Here is a 16,054-nt window from a genome sequence, read left to right as displayed (position 1 = left end):
TTATGTGCTAGGCATTGTGCTGAGGGCTTCTGTGTGCTAACTTGCATAACCTGCCAACAACCTTTGAGGGGACAAGACCCCTGACAGATGGGGAAACTGAGGCACGGAGGGGTTGAGTCGCTCTCCTGTGGCTCCATCACAGGTTTGGACGTGATGGAGTGAGAACCAGATCATCCGGCTGCAGAGTGTCCTCTTTTAGTCTAAATAGCACTGGCCTGATCAACTGGAAGAGGAGGGTGCCTCGACACTCCTTTTCGTCGTTGTTGTTTTTGAGATGGAGTCTCACTGTGTTGCCCAGGTTGGAGTGCAGTGGCACAGTCTCGGCTCACTGCAGTCGCTGCCTCCCAGGTTCAAGCGATTCTCCTGCCTCAGCCTCCTAAGTAGCTGGAATTACAGGTATGCATTACCACTCCTGGCTAATTTTTGTACTTTTAGTAGAGACGAGGTTTCCCCATGTTGGCCAGGCTGGTCTTGAACTCCTGACCTCAGGTGAACCACCCACCTCAGCCTCCCAAAGTGCTCGGATTACAGGCGTGAGCCACCGTGCCTGGCCATGCTTACAGCACTCTCTGTGGTGGCTGAACGTTGACTGAATCCTGAATCCTCACTGTGGGCTGCGTGTGCTCTGTGTGTCACTCAGATGGTTTCCCTAGCTCCTAGCAGCAGCCCTGTAAAGCAATGTTCTCTTCTTAGCCCCCATCAAGGACTTTGCAGGAGACTTCAACATCTAAAACCTAGGGACAGGGTTCCAACTCGGGCTTGACCCCAGAGCCTGACTCTTCTATGGCACCAACAATGGAAAAACCCAAACTTCACCTCAGCAGCACCACACACGTGCCAGGTTCTGCACGTGTGACCTCATGGGTCTTTGCAAAAAAAAAACCCTGTGCAGGTGACACTAACATTCCTGTGGTGCAGAGGGGGAAATTGAGACTCAGAGGGACTACGGGAGGGTCCCAGAGGCACTCACACATCCAGCTAGAGCCTTTACAGTCTCAGCCGTTCCCCTGTCCCTACCCCAGATGGGGTGCAGCGTGTGGAATGGATGTGTCCAAGGGTCTTGGCTTGAGCTTGGTGCTTGGTGACGGATGCCAGGAGGCCTGGGGACTCCCTCCTCATCCCTCAGGTAGGGACCTCTGTGGGCAGCAGCGAGGGGCTGGCCTGGTGGAATGGTGGGGACCTTGGTATGTTATGGGGTGGGCGTGTCTCCAGGAGCAGGTGAGAGTGCGCCTGATAAGATAACTGCCCTGGCAATGTCCTTCTCCCCTGGGGCGGGTCACCTGGGAAACAAAGCTGTCGGGCAGCCGTAGCCCCTCCCCGCACCCACACGCTGGTCATCCTCAGCATGCTAAGAAACCCGCAAAGAGAAGGCAGCGTGGGGCCACAGTCACACTGACCTTGCAGTGAGTCCACCTGCTCACCACGCGCGGGTCAGCTCTTTCTTTTTTTTAGGCAGAGTCTCGCTCTGTCGCCAGCTGGAGTGCAGTGGTGCACTCTCGGCTCACTGCAACCTCTGACTCCCTGGTTCAAGGGATTCTGCCTCAGTCTCCTGAGTAGCTGGGATTACAGGCGCATGCCACCACACCCAGCTAATTTTTGTATTTTTGGTAGAGACGAGGTTTCACCATGTTGGCCAGGCTGGTCTCAAAGTACTGACCTCAGGTGATCCACCCACCTCAGCCTCTCAGAATGCTGGGATTATAGGTGTGAGCCACTGTGCCCAGCTTGTGCGCAGGTCAGCTCTGAGCCGTGTGTGTCAGATGGCTTGCGTCACCCCTCTGCTTGCAACCATCCAAAGACTTCCCTTCCCACTCAGAATAAACCCTGCGCTCCTTCCAGCAAGATCTGGTACTGGTCACCTGCCCTGCCTCAGTAGCTACTAGGTTTCCAGGGACACTGGCCTCTCTGCTGCGCTTTGCACAGACCGAGTTCGTTCCTGCTTCAGGACCTTGGCACTCCCAGCTCCTTCTGCTGGGCCCCTTCCTGAGATGTCTGCATTGGCTTTCTCACCTCCCTCAGGCCTCCGCTCAAATGTCGCCTCTTCAGAGAGTCCACTCTGTAATACTGCAGTCCACTGTGTTCTGCTCCTTTGCCCCACTGTATTCACACCTCTTACTCCAACCTGACGCTGTCTTTTCTTTTTATTTGTTTGGTGTTTATTAGAAGGAGAACTGGGCCAGGTGCCATGGTTCACACCTGTAATCTCAGCACTCTGGAAGGCTGAGGTGGGCAGATCACTAGGTCAGGAGTTTGAGACCAGCCTGGTCTATATGGTGAAACCCCGTCTCTACTAAAATAATATAAAAAATTAGCCAGGCACGGTGGAGCACACCTGTTGTCCCAGTTAACTCAGGAGGCTAAGGCAGGAGAATCACTTGAACCTGGGAGGCAGAGGTTGCAGTGACAAGATTGTACTACCGTACTCCAGCCTGGGCGACAGAACGAGACTCCGTCTCAAAGAACGAACAAACAAACAATCAAACAAACAAAAATTAGCTGGACCCACTGGCTCGCACCTGTCACCCCAGCTACTTGGGAGGCTGAGGCAAGAGAATCACTTGAACCTGAGAGGTGGAGGTTGCAATGGGCCAAGTTCATGTCCCTGCACTGGGACATGTCCTTATATAGGCGTGAGCCACTGTGCCTGCCAGCTTTGTCCATTCTGACCATCCCTGCTCAGCTAGGTTCATGGGTAAATACTTTTACCTACTCCCCTGATTTTGCAGTCTTCAGATACAAGTTCAAACCCAAATTCTGTGTGTTTGCAGGGAGGGTCTTTGCTTGTGCAATTTATTATTTCACCGTGTGTCTAAGCAATACTAAGCCCTGTCTCTGGGAGCTGAACACAGACAGCTTTGTCCATAGGCAGGATCTGGATAAGTTAGGAAGTGTTCCAAGTCTCTGGTACCCTGGAGTGCAGCCTGAGTAGACCACACAATGCCATTTCAGGTGGATGGACAACCCCTAGCACAACTCAGGGACAAGGAAGCTTCTCACAAGAATGTTGCAAGCGTGACACGATCCACAGCACTGCAAGGTCCACCCCTCTTTCTCTGAGCCTGGGGCGCACAGAACATTGGAAAGTTATTTGAGAACAATTAGTGGTCAGACTTGAAAAAAAAAGTTCTTTTCTTGAGAAAGAGGGGGCAAAGGACAAACTATTAAATGGATGGTGGGCCAGGAGCAGTGGCTTAGGCCTCTAATCCCAGCACAGGCAGGCCAAGATGGGCAGATCACTGGAGGTCAGGAGTTCGAGACCAGCCTGGCCAACTACTAAAATATAAAATTCTAGCCAGGCGCAGTGGCTCACGCCTGTAATCCCAACACTTGGAAGGCCGAGATGGGTGGATCATGAGGTTAGGAGTTCAAGACCAGCCTGGCCAAGATGGCGAGACCCCGTCTCTACTAAAAATACAAAAATTAGCTGGGTGTGGTGGCAGGTGCCTGTAATCCCATCTTCTCAGGAGGCTGAGGCAGAGAATTGCTTGAACCCGGGAGGCAGAGTTTGCCCTGAGCCGAGATTGTTCCATTGTGTTCCAGCCTGGGCAACAGAGTGAGATTCTGTCTTTAAAAAAAAAAAAATTCTACTAAAAATACAAAACTTCACTGAGTGCATTGGCGGGCACCTGTAGTCCCAGCTACTCAGGAGGCTGAGGCAGGGGAATCACTTAAACCCAGGAGGCAGAGGTTGCAGTGAGCCAAGATTGTACCACTGCACTCCAGTCTGTGCGACAGAATGAAACTCTCAAAAATAAAAAAATGTAGGTGGTGAACATTATGTGGGTTTGAAGGGGAATTTGAACAATACTCTCCTAGAACCGTGGCCATACACACTGTTAGGGACCCAGCGCCCTGTAAACTTTGATGGGATCAGACCCCTGGCCATCCCTCCTCCTCCCCATGTTCTACTTTTCCCTTTCATGCATTGGGGTCCTCCCCACCAGGCCTTCTGCTTTTCCAAATGATCATTTCAAAACCTCAGCACGTGCAAATTCCTCTACCTGAAGCGTGCACCCTACCTCTTCCCCATATTCAACAGCTCCTCACCTTTCCTGTTAAGCACAGGCAATCCTTCCTCCAGGAAGCCTTCTTGGACTACCCACCAGGCTGGGTCAGGCACCTCCCTGGGCATCCACAGACCCCTGAACTTCCCTATCACAGCCCCCACCTGCCTGCCTGTGCTTCCCCCATCCCAGTCCTGATGACTCTGACCCCATAATTCCTCCATCACAGCCTTGACCACTCTGGACTGTCAGGGTTGGTGACATTTCATCTCCCCCTCCAGATCCATGAGGGCAGGACCCAGGCTGTCTCTGTCCCCACTGTGTGCCCTGCATTGCCTGGCCCAGGCTGGCCTCGGGGAGTGTTTGCCAAGTGACAGAAGTCATTGTGACCGTGACTTTTGGTACAGTGTTTGCGTCTCCCTGATAAGATAATGGGTCCAGCAATGCCCTTCACCTCCTGAGCAGGTCACCCCGCCCCCTCGACCCTGGGAGGATGAAAAGAAGGGGCTGGGCATGCAGGGTCCTTGCCTCTCCCTCCTCTCCAGCCTCTCCAGACCAGGGGCAGGGCAGGTGATCAGAATCAGTGGTCAGAATTGAAAAAATTGTCAAGGAGCTGGGGGACACCGTCTGGCTCCCAGCCCAGCTAAGCTGGCCGCCAGGCCCCTGTGTTCTGTTCCTCTCCCATCTTTGTGCAATGCAGATTGGAAAGGTCAGCCGTCCTGCTGTCCTGGTCTGGGTGCAGAGCCCTTCACTTCTTTGTTTGTTTGAGATGGAGTCTCACTCTGTCACCCAGGCTGGAGCGCAATGGCATGGTCTCGGCTCACTGCAACATCCACCTCCCAGGTTGAAGTGATTCCCCCACCCCCAGCTTTCCCCAGTAGCTGGGACTACAGGTGCATGCCACCACACCTGGCTAATTTTTGTATTTTTTTATCTAGTAAATATTTAATTGGTTCCATCAGCAACTCCAGCAGAAGTTTTCCTGGATGGGAGGCAGAATCAAGCTGCTCAAGGGTTCATGATGAGATATGGGGGTCACTGAGGAGACCCGCAGAGTCACTGACGCCCTTCCACACACCAGGTGGCCCTGCAGAATGAGGATTGGGCTGACAGAATGTCACGTAGGGGAGAGGTAACATAGGGTGAGGGAACAGGCCCTGGCATGTACATTTGCCTGCAGGAAGGAGGGAGGGCAGGAGAGACTTTCCGCATAGGAGTGGAATTACACTTTTAAGTTCTCAGCCCCGATATGTAGGGGAAACAGCCAAGCCACTCTCTGTCTAGTATTAGGAACCTCTCTTCAAGTGGTCTTCTGTCATCTCTGTTCTATCTTCCCAGTTCTCTATTCCAGATTCCAAATTCTGCAGCTGAAGCCCAAGTTCTGAATTCTAAGTTCTACCTTCTGAGTTCCTGCTACATGTCTGTCTCCTCCCTAAATCCTTCCTGGCTCCCATCCCTTTCCCCAGCCTCTCTGGGTGGAATGTCTGGACCTCCTCCTGACCATGCTGATGAGGTGTTTTTTGTTGTTTTGTTTTGTTTTTGGCTGTTCCAGGCTTCTGTCCAGCAGGAGGGACTTGGCTCAGACAGTCTAGCAAATGGGTGGTCCAGTGGAGACCAGGGACTTCCTGAGGGCCTGACCTGGCCTCCTCTCTTCCCACCCCACCTGTAGCCACTGGACATGCTACCTTTTGTGCAAGCAAAATGGAAGATAATTGGGGACTGGTAGCCTTGAGATGAGGAATCTTAGGAGAAGATATAAGAAGGCCTAAAAGATCGCTATCCTTCATTCAGGGAAATTAGAAACTACTTCTAGCAGGGGGAAGGAGGCAGGCAGGGAAGGTGGAAAGGGCGTGGGCAGAGCTGTAAATCCTCAGAACTTGTCTTCCTTCAGTTCCCCTTGTCTGAGCTGAGCACTGCCCCTCAGAGTCCTCCCAGAGCCAAGACAAAACCGAGTCAGCAGGACCAGGAGCACCACTGTCTCGAGTTGCCCTGAGGGAGAAGGGGACAGAGGTGGAGGTGGAGGCAGCATCACTGGAGACGTGAAATCTTCAAGGGGATCATGATCCGAGACTCCATGTGTCGCACCAGGGGTACTGTACAGTAGACATTTTCATCCTAGCCTCTTCCTTCAGGCAGCGTTTCTAGTCGCCTCCCGAGGCTGCAGGTCTTTATAGGCCCAGAGACGGGCACCACGTAGAGCCCTCCTATCTGTGAGAAGAAGCCACCCACTGCCTCCCGGTTCTCCTGCCGGTACTTGATGGCCCGAGCCCAGTTGTTCCCAGACTCAGTCATGGTTCCCGGCTTGAGCTCGTATATCCTCAGCTCATAGATGTTGGGACCCACTCTGGGCTGTGGCTTGTTCCAGAAGCTGAACTTGAAGAGCAACTGGTTTCTCCTGGACAGCAGCACCTGGCTCCGCTCCCTTCGGAACTCCAGGTACTCCTTATTCTTTCTGAGCTTGTTTATGCAGTCCCTGAGGGCTGGGTAGCCACCTGAGAATCGCCACAGGTGCACTGCGTGGTCCTGCTCCCCATGCCACGTGTTCCCGTTGCCCACGAGTGAGCACGGGTAGTCCTCGTCCAGGTGCAGCCTGGGCAGCACAGCCGCCGTTAGGCTATTGTAGGCGTCCAGGTATTCGTGCTTTACACTGTGAAACGATCTTGTAGAGGTTGTTGGTTTCCTTCTTGGACAGCAGGGTGCAGTGGGCATCCTTCGGGGACCCACCTTGTGAGCAAAGAGGGAGCGAAACCAGCTGCCTCCATCGTCCTTAGAATAGAAACGCGCCGCAGCTGCAGCCGCAACGTCCCCGGCGTGGGGCCCCCCCCGCAGCCGCCGCACCGCCGCCGTGCCGCTATCACACCGCCATGCTGCCACGCCGCCACAGAGATGCTGCACAGCCGCGGGGCCATGCTGGAGCCACGAAGGTGGGGGTTTCACTATGTTGGCCAGGCTGGCCTCGAACCCTTTTTTGTTTTCTGATAACTCAGCACAAACCTAGACAATATCCCTAGGACTTCCCTTCACGCCTCAGTCTCTGAGGCGGCTTTGTTGATTTCAGTCACAGGGCGTGGCCTCTATAGGCCTCTCCTTCATTATGATTGGCTACTCCTTTATAGGCGTGGCTCCAGTGCTTCAATCTGGCTTCTGATTGGTTCCATATGTGTAAGGGGCATGGCCCAGCCACTTCCCTTTCTTCCAGCCCTCAGGATTGATTCAGTGAATGAGGGGACTAGGTTGTAGTGACTTGTCCTTTTAAAATTTTTTCTCACTTTTTTTTTCCTTTTTTTCTTTTTTCCCTTAGAGACAGGGTCTCTAAGGTCATCCAGATTGGAATGAGGTGGTGCAATCGTAGCTCTCTGCAGCCTCAACCTCCTGGGCTCAAATGATCCTCCTGCTTCAGTCTCTCCAGTAACTAGGACCACAAGTATACACCACCACACCTGGCTAATTTTTTTATTTTTTATAGAGATCTCACTATGTTGCCCAGTCTGGTCTTGAACGTCTGGCCTCAAGCAATCCTCCTACCTCAGCTTCCCAAAGTGTTGGGATTATAGCCTTGAATCACTGTGCCCGGCCATTCCTCCTTTTTGGTGTTATTGCCAGTTTGAACTCCTGATCAGTTCAATATAGTGTGTGTGGATCTCACATCCAGATTGCATATAAGTGTAATGGACAGATTTATCACTATTAGGGAGGCTACTGTACATTAGGCCCAGGCTGGCCCCTGAGGACCACATGGTAACTAAGGCAGACAAGACCATAGCTCTCCTGGAATTCCAGGGAGATAAAGAAGAAAAACACTCAAATAAATAATGGAAATAGTAATTATTACTATTATGTGATATAATATAATTATATTATGATATATTTTATTACATATTATTATAATAATTACATATTATAATAATATGTAATTTTATTACATATGATTACAATTTTTTTTATTGTACTTTGGGCTCTGGGGTACATGTGCACATCCTGCATCCTGCAGGATTGTTGCATAAGTACATACATGCCACATTCCCCCCACCCCCTGTCGCCTGCATCAGGCATTTCTCCCAATGTTATCCCTCCCCATCTGCCCCGCCCCCCACTGTCCCTCCCCCTCCCCATCTCGCCCAGTGAGTGTTGTTCCCTTCCCTGTGCCCAAGTGTTCTCACTGTTCATCACCCACCTATGAGTGAAAACATGTGGTGTTTGGTTTTCTGTTCTTGTGTCCGTTTGCTGAGAATGATGGTTTCTAGATTCATCCATGTCTCTACAAAGAACACGAACTCATCATTTTTTATGGCTGCATAGTATTCCATGGTATATGTGTGCCACATTTTCTTTGTCCAGTCTATCATTGATGGGCATTTGGGTGGATGCCTAAGTCTTTGCTATTGTAAACAGCACCGCAACAAACATATGTGTCCCTGTGTCTTTATAATAGAATGATTTATAATCCTTTGGGTATATACCCAGTAATGGGATTGCTGAGTCAAATGGAATTTCTATTTCTAGATCCTTGAGGAATCGCCACACTGTCTTCCATAATGATTGAACTAATTTACACTCCCACCAACAGTGTAAAAGTGTTCCTTTTTGTCCACATCCTCTCCAGCATCGGTTGTCTCCAGATTTTTTAATGATCGCCAAACTGGCGTGAGATGGTATCTCAGTTTGGTTTTCATTTGCATTTCTCTAATGACCAGTGATGATGAGCATTTTTTCATATGTTTGTTTGTTGCACCTGGGAATCTATTAAAAATACAAATTCTTGAGCTCCACCCCAGACCTACTGATTATGAAATTATAGCGGTGATGCCCAGCCATCTGTGTTTTAACAAGCCCTCCACATAATTCTGATGCAAATTAAAGTTTGAGAACAACTGGGCTAGAGGAATGAATGGGAAAGAGCAGAAGTGGCCAGTTCCCTCTAACAGCCTCACTCTAACCTCTGGGCTTTGTCTTTAGGAGATGTGTCCTGCATTATGAAGGTACAGAGGCTTAGCTGGGTCCCACACAGAGCTTGATGTCCACTAGCTTCCCTGGAACAAAGATGACAAAGTTCTAAGCTGGGATGTTCTGAACCCAAATAAGAGAACCCTTAAATCTCCACATTTTCACCTGGCAACAGGAAACTTTCTGTGGCCTAGGCAGTTACCATGGTGAAGCAAATGGTGAAGCAAAGCGTCTCCTGCTCATCCTCTAATTGGCCGTAAACTCTAAGATTCAAAGCCCTTGAAACTTCCTCCATCCATTCAGCAAATCCTACTCTTTCCTTGAGGTTTGTTGTTGTTGTTGTTGTTGTTGTTGAATTTTTTCTTTTCATAGGTTTTTGGGAACAAGTGGTGGTTGTTACATGAGTAAGTCCTTTAGTGGTGATTTGTAAGATTTTGGTACAACCATCACCTGAGTGGTATACACTGCACCCAATTTGTAGTCTTCAATCCCTCATCTCCTTCCCACCCTTTCCCCAAGTCCCCAAAATCCACCGTCATTCTTATGCCTTTGCATCCTCATAACTTAGCTCCTACTTATGAGTGAGAGCATACAATGTTTGGTTTTCCATCCCTGAGTTACTTCACTTAGAATAATAGTCTCCAATCTCATCCAGGTTGCTGTGAATGCCATGAATTCATTCCTTCCTATGGCTGAGTAGTGTTCCATCACATATATATATACCACAGTTTCTTTATCCAGTCGTTGATTGATGGGCATTTGGGCTGGTTCCACATTTTTGCAATTGCAAATTGTGCTGCAATAAACATGTGTGTACAACTGACTTTTCCATATAATGACTCTCTGACATCAGGTGTTGGCTTACAACATTCCAGAAACTGGAACCCATGTTCTTCTCAGCTGTTGCACTGCTTCTCTTTTCTCTTTCGCCTCCAAGCTCTTGGAAAGCAATGTCTACACTCTGTCTACACTACCCTCTTCTTGCTCACTGCCTGGATCCCTGCAGTATGGCCACTGCCCTGCCCCTGCTGATCCTCTGATACTGCGCTTACCAAAGAAGCTAATTCATTCCCGTCTTCAGAGCCAGAGTGCATGTCTCAGGGTTTGACACACTTTTCCATGTGCTCCTTTCCAAGCCTGTCTTTGTTTGTTCCACCAGCCAAGGGACTTGCCAGCACCCAATACACATGCTTCACCTCACCCAACCTTCACTTCTTCTGTTTTCCCCCACCTCGGCGCCCCATGTTTTGTTCTGGAATATCCACTTGGCCCTTTGAAAGGCTCTGAACCAATTTCCTCCATGAATATCCTGACTTCTGGATTGCATGTGTTGTCACTGTTCTTCTGACTACTTCTAGGTTTAGGACTGGCCTTATGTACACAGGTTATGTCTTGGACAAGCCATACTGAGGTCTACATTTGTGGACTGCATAGTGTCACCTCCCACCCACTCCTAACTTCCTGAAAAGTGGCTCCTCAAACCCTCTACTCCACTAGAACCATAAGCTAAAGGAAGCATCAGCTAAAACCCCACCATATTAATATTCATTAAAAGCTCCTACCTGAATCAGCAATTACTATGGTGTTTGACAATGTTTTCTAATGGTGCATAACAAATTCCCACACTGTTATTAACTCGTAGTTCTGTAGGTCAGAATGGCTGCTCTTCTGCTCAGAATCTACCAAGACTAAAATTAAGGTGTCTGCTATGCTGGGTTCTCATGTGGAGCTCAGGATCTTCTTCCAAATGAATGTGATGATGGCAGGATTCACATCCTTGCTGTTGCAGTACTAAGAACCCCGTTTCCTTGCTGGCCGTCAGCTGGGAGCCATTCTCAGCCAGAGGCTGCCTGCATTCTTCCCTATGTAGTCCAGGCAACATCTTCATATCAGCAGTGGAGACCTTTCCTTGCTTCCAATCCTCTTAACACCTGAAACCTCTTTTGCCAAAAAGACTCAGTCCCTTTCAAGAACTCACCTCATTTCAAGAACTCTGTTGCCCAGGCTGGAGTGCAGTGGTACAATCTTGGCTCACAGCAATCTCTGCCTCCTGGGTTCCAACAATTCTCCTGCCTCAGCTTCCCAAGTAGCTGGGATTAACAGGCGTGGGCCACAATGCCCGGCTCATTTTTGTATTTTTAGTAGAGACAAGTTTCACCGTGTTGGCCAGGCCGGTCTCGAGCTCCTAACCTCATTAGGTGAGGCCCATAGAGGATATTTTTCCTAACTTAAAGTTAACTGATTTCAGACCTTAATTGCATCTGCAAGACGCCTTCCTGGAAGCCTACAGACTAGTATTTGACTGAGTAACTGGAGGAGTGTGTACACCAGGAAGCAGGAATCTTGGGGTCACTTCAGACTTCTGCCTACAATACTGGGGATTTCCTGTTCCATCGTTCCATTAGGTGATGTTCTACTTTAAGAAAGACCTTTCCCCTTTCACTGAACTTCTTTCTCTATTCTTTCCTTTCTTCTGTCAGCATAGACCAAAGAATTCTTTTTTTTTTTTTTTTTGAGACTGAGTCTGTCGCCCAGGTTGCAGTGCAGTGGTGCAATCTCAGCTCACTGCAACCTCTGCTTCTCGGGTTCAAGTGATTCTGCTGCCTCAGTCTCCCTAGTACCTGGGATTACAGGTGCCTGCCACCACGCCCAGCGAATTTTTGTGTTTTTAGTAGAGATGGGGTTTTACCATGTTGGCCAGGCTGGTCTCGAACTCCTGACCACAGGTAATCCGCCCGCCTCGGGCTCCCAAAGCGTTGGGGTTACAGGCATGGGCCACCGCGCCAGACCGGAATTCATCTTTAATTCAAGACTTTACAATCCACTTTACAATCCACTGACATTACTCATTTTGCTCCCCTCGGTAAATCTCTCTCTTACTGGGCTTGTCTAGTTCCTCTCTTCCGCAGCTCCTGGGAGACCCTCCTGGCACCACCCACCAGCGAGGCCTGCAGAGAGAGATCAGTGGGAGGAGGAGGAGCCGATAGCCGCCACTTAGGCTTCCAACCAATCCCTACCAGGGTGGGCGGAGCCCACATCCTGATTGGCTCCAGGCTCTGAGTCCTGGGGCGGCCGAGAACGGCGGGGCCACGCCCCCTAACGAGGCAGCCAATCAGGACGTGGGGTTCTGATTTCTCCATTGTGAAGCTCCAGCCTTTGTCGGTTTGGGTCCTGGGATTCTGTTTAGCACAAAGGGAAGTCTAGTGGGTCTGGCGCTCCGTTTTCAAGGCACTTGGAGTCTTTGTCTTAGGGGAAAGGTCATGGCCCCGAAAACTGCCGTCCAGCCTGCTCCTGACGCGCCAGCTGCCCCAGGCACCCAAGCTGCTCCAGGCGACCCCGCTGCCCCTGGTGCCCCCGCTGCCGCAGGTGCTCCAGCTGCTCCAGGTCTTCCAGCTGCCCCAGGTGCTCCAGCTGCCCCAGGTGCCCCAGCTGAGGCGCCCAAAAAGCCACAAGAGCCTACACAGACAGCAGAGGAACTAGCATTTTATGCCCCAAACCACATATGTTTGACCATCTTGGCTATATTTTTATTCCCTCCGCTTGGACTTGCAGCTGTGTACTTCTCTTACCAGGTAAAATAATCCCCAAGTTATAGCCTCTGTGCTTTTTTTCTTTTTTTTGAAACCCAGTCTCACTCTGTCGCTGGAGTGCAGTGGTGCAATCTCAGCTCACAGCAATCTCTGCCTCCCGGGTTCCAACGATTCTCCTGCCTCAGCTTCCCAAGTAGCTGGGATTAACAGGCATGGACCACAATGCCCGGCTTATTTTTGTATATTTAGTAGAGACGGGTTTCCCCATGTTGGCCAGGCAGGTCTCAAACTCCTGACCTCAGGTGATCCACCCGCCTCGGCCTCCCAAAGTGCTGAGATTACAGGAGTAAGCCACCGCACCCGGCCTGCCCTGTCCTCCATTTGGCCCCGGCATCTGCTCCTGTCCTGGGACCTGCGTAGGGGCTTTCCCTCAGTGACTACAGGTCTCCAACTCTTCTGCCCAGGGTTTCTGGACTCAGAAACCCACATCTATGCTTCCACCCCTACAGACTACGAAGGCCGACCAGAACAGCGAATGGGAAGAAGCTTACGCCAACTCAGGCCGAACTGGTTGGCTGGGTGCATTCGCGGTAATGATCGGCTTAGGCATAATTTATGGCTTGGTCCTGTATTATTGAAGGCCAGGCATAGTAACCCAGGGGTCTGCCCCCCAACCAAGCCACCCACCAAAACACCGACCTGCCAAGTCAGCCACCAAACAAGAAACTCAACCGCTGAGACATCTTCTAGCCAAGAAACCCTCCAACCAAGGAACTCAACATTCAAGAAACCCACCAGCCCGGGAACACCCAGACCACCTGCCTGTACTACTTCAACTCACTCGGCTCCAGAGCTGTCTTCATCCACCCTAGGGGGTCCACACTAAATGCCCTAGATCCCTTTAGCTCCTTGACACTGGGCCGTTCTTCCAGAGAATCTTGAAACCAAAAAAACTGAAATGGAATGTTCTGGTTTCGTGTGTGTGTGTGTGTGTGTGTGTGTGTGTGTGTGTGTGTGTGTACATGCCCATGATTGTTTTCTGGGTCAGTGGTCAGTATTGTATTTCCCTCCAGCTGTTTCCTAGACTGTGAAAATCAGGTTGTCTTAATGGGGAAGCCCACAGACATAGAATTCAGGCAGATGTGGGTTAAAAACTTACCACTGAAACTGAAAAGCTGTATAGCCCTGAACAGATAGTTTTCTCAAGCATAGTTCCTTTGTCTGTAAAGCAGGCCTAAGTCTGAATTCAGTTGTATTCTCTAGGAATCTTCTTATTTCAGCTGGAATTAGAGATGTCTAGTATCTCAGAGCAGCACTAAGAAAACAGAAACCTCTTCCAGCTTCTGATATCCAAATGCCAAGCTCTTAGGGGAAGAATGGAAAGTCCTCAAGACATGCAAATAGCTTTGACAGAACAGCTGATGAAGACCACCTCTCCGTCACTCCAGAAAGGCGTTGGTTCACTACTCATGGAAAAGGGGATGTAGAGATTAGATAATAGTACATCCATAAGGAAACCCCTGGAACCTGCATCTGAGGAAGAGGGGTGTCAGAGACCCCAGCTATTACCTGTATTCCCTCCCCTCAGATAAGGCCTAGAAAAGTTCCAAGTTCTCAAATATGCTCAGATATGCTATATGGTGGAGACATTTACAAAGAAATGACCTCAGACAGCCAAGGATGATACCCCATGGCCCAGCCTGGTGAAAAGAAGGGGGTTCCACAGGAATCCCGAGTGCCAGGTGGAGAGAGAACTACAGAGGAAAGTAGGGATAAGCAGGGAGCCATCCTGCATGATGCAAAACAGAGATCTAGACGGACACCATGGGCTACAGACACCCAGGGGCTGCTTCCAATGCCCAAGCTTCATGGAAAACCCCAAGTTCAGAATCAGGTTAATATTTAGCGCAATATTTAGCAGAATTAAGTTCCCACCACCACAGAGAATAGGGATTCTCAGTAGAAATTCAGTGGAGCTGCTGGGGACGAGACTGCTCACTCTCCCCCAGGGCCCATCACTTTTTTGTCCTCAGAACATTGCTTGGCCACATCTCAGAGGTTCCCCTCTGCAGCCATGAAATGCGCTTTGGTCCTGTGGAATATGAGCAGAACTGACATACACCACAAGCAAATCTGGCTTTTCAATGTCTTCTGGGACACTCCTGTAAGCTCCTCCTCCCCCGGCCAACAGGACAAGTGATATCCATGTGATGATTTAGAAAGCCATCTGTTGCCAGGGGCGGTGGCTCACACCTGTAATCCCAGCACTTTGGGAGGCCGAGGCAGGCAGATCACCTGAGGCCGGGAGTTCAAGACCAGCCTGACCAACATGGAGAAACCCCATCTCTACTAAAAATGCAAAATTAGGTGGGCATGGTGGCGCATGCCTATAATCCCAGCTACTCAGGAGGCTCAGGCAGGAGAATCACTTTAACCTGGGAGGTGGAGGTTGTGGTGAGCCAAGATAGCACCATTGCACTCCAACCTGGGCAACAAGAGCGAAACTCCATATCAAAAAGAAGTAAATAAATAAATAAAAATACAAAAATTAGCTGGGCGTGATGGTGCATGCCTGTAATCCCAGCTACTTGGGAGGCTGAGGCAGGAGAATCACTTGAACCAGGAGGCAGAGGTTGCGGTGAGCCAAGATCACACCATTGCACTCAGCCTAGGCAACAAGAGTGAAACTCCGTCTCAAAAAAAAAAAAAAAAAAAAGAAGGCCACGTGTTGTAGACATGGCAGAGCCCCCATTAGCCCATTAGCCTGGATCCCTGAATCATTCTAGGAACAGTCTCCTTTCCCCCAACTGCCTCATGTGGTCAAGCAGCAATCCACCTGAACCAGTGCAGATGCAGAAGAATACAGTTCTATTCCTTGCACATCTGGGATTATAGCTTCAAGTTCACACCCAACAGAGACATCAGTCTTGCTGGGTGGATAGAAGGAAATAACAAAGGTTTTAGTCCACCTTAATTCTAACCGTTGTGATGCTGTCTTTCTCCTCTGTGGGCCTGGGTGTCTGGGCAGATCCCGTGTGTCTGTGGGGCAATGCTCCATGTTATGGGGATGCCTGAAGACAGGATGATGCCTAGTTGTCTGTCGTGTTAGTGGATCAAATTTTATTTTTCCAATTGAATATCCAATCAAGAAGAAACATTAATTTGTCTATCCTTTCCCTTGACTTTAAATACCACCTTTACTATATACAAAATTTTCACATTAATGTGTGACTGCTCCTAGACTTTATTTCTGATCCAAAATCAATTTTGCATTACTACTGTTTTATAGCTTTATTTGTTTTCTGATTGGTTAGGTCTTCTCTCATTTCTCAAAGATTTCTTAGGAACTTACATGTATTTTATTCTCTAGATGAGCTCTAGAATCTGCTTGCCAAGTTCTGTCTTTAAGATCTTATCTGGCCAGGCGCAGTGGCTCATGCCTTTAATCCTAGCACTTTGGGAGGCAAAGGCAGGCGGATCATTTGAGGTCAAGAGTTCGAGACCAGCCTGGCCAACATGGTGAAACCCCATCTCTACTAAAAATACAAAAATTAGCTATGTATAGTGGTGCGTGCC

At 49.7% G+C, this 16,054-nt stretch overlaps 1 protein-coding gene and 1 pseudogene across 1 annotated transcript; one reads left to right on the top strand and one right to left on the bottom strand.

Moving 5' to 3' along the window:
• Window positions 1–6,032: 6,032 nt before the first annotated feature.
• Window positions 6,033–6,913, bottom strand: LOC105707737 (protein NipSnap homolog 1-like; annotated as a pseudogene).
• Window positions 6,914–12,208: 5,295 nt separating this feature from the next.
• PMIS2 (PMIS2 transmembrane protein) lies at window positions 12,209–13,116 on the top strand. The gene is made up of 2 exons (XM_064382128.1): window positions 12,209–12,520; window positions 12,988–13,116. Exons 1-2 carry the CDS (start codon window positions 12,209–12,211, stop codon window positions 13,114–13,116), a joined length of 441 nt encoding a protein of 146 aa, XP_064238198.1.
• Window positions 13,117–16,054: the final 2,938 nt, after the last annotated feature.

Source organism: Aotus nancymaae, unplaced genomic scaffold (assembly GCF_030222135.1).
Source record: "Aotus nancymaae isolate 86718 unplaced genomic scaffold, 86718_ANA_hifiasm-v0.15.2.pri h1tg000028l, whole genome shotgun sequence".
In the NCBI taxonomy this organism is placed as follows: Eukaryota; Metazoa; Chordata; class Mammalia; order Primates; family Aotidae; genus Aotus; species Aotus nancymaae.
The sequence above is the reverse complement of the archived record's forward strand: the minus strand, read 5'-3'. Positions and strand labels throughout refer to the sequence as shown.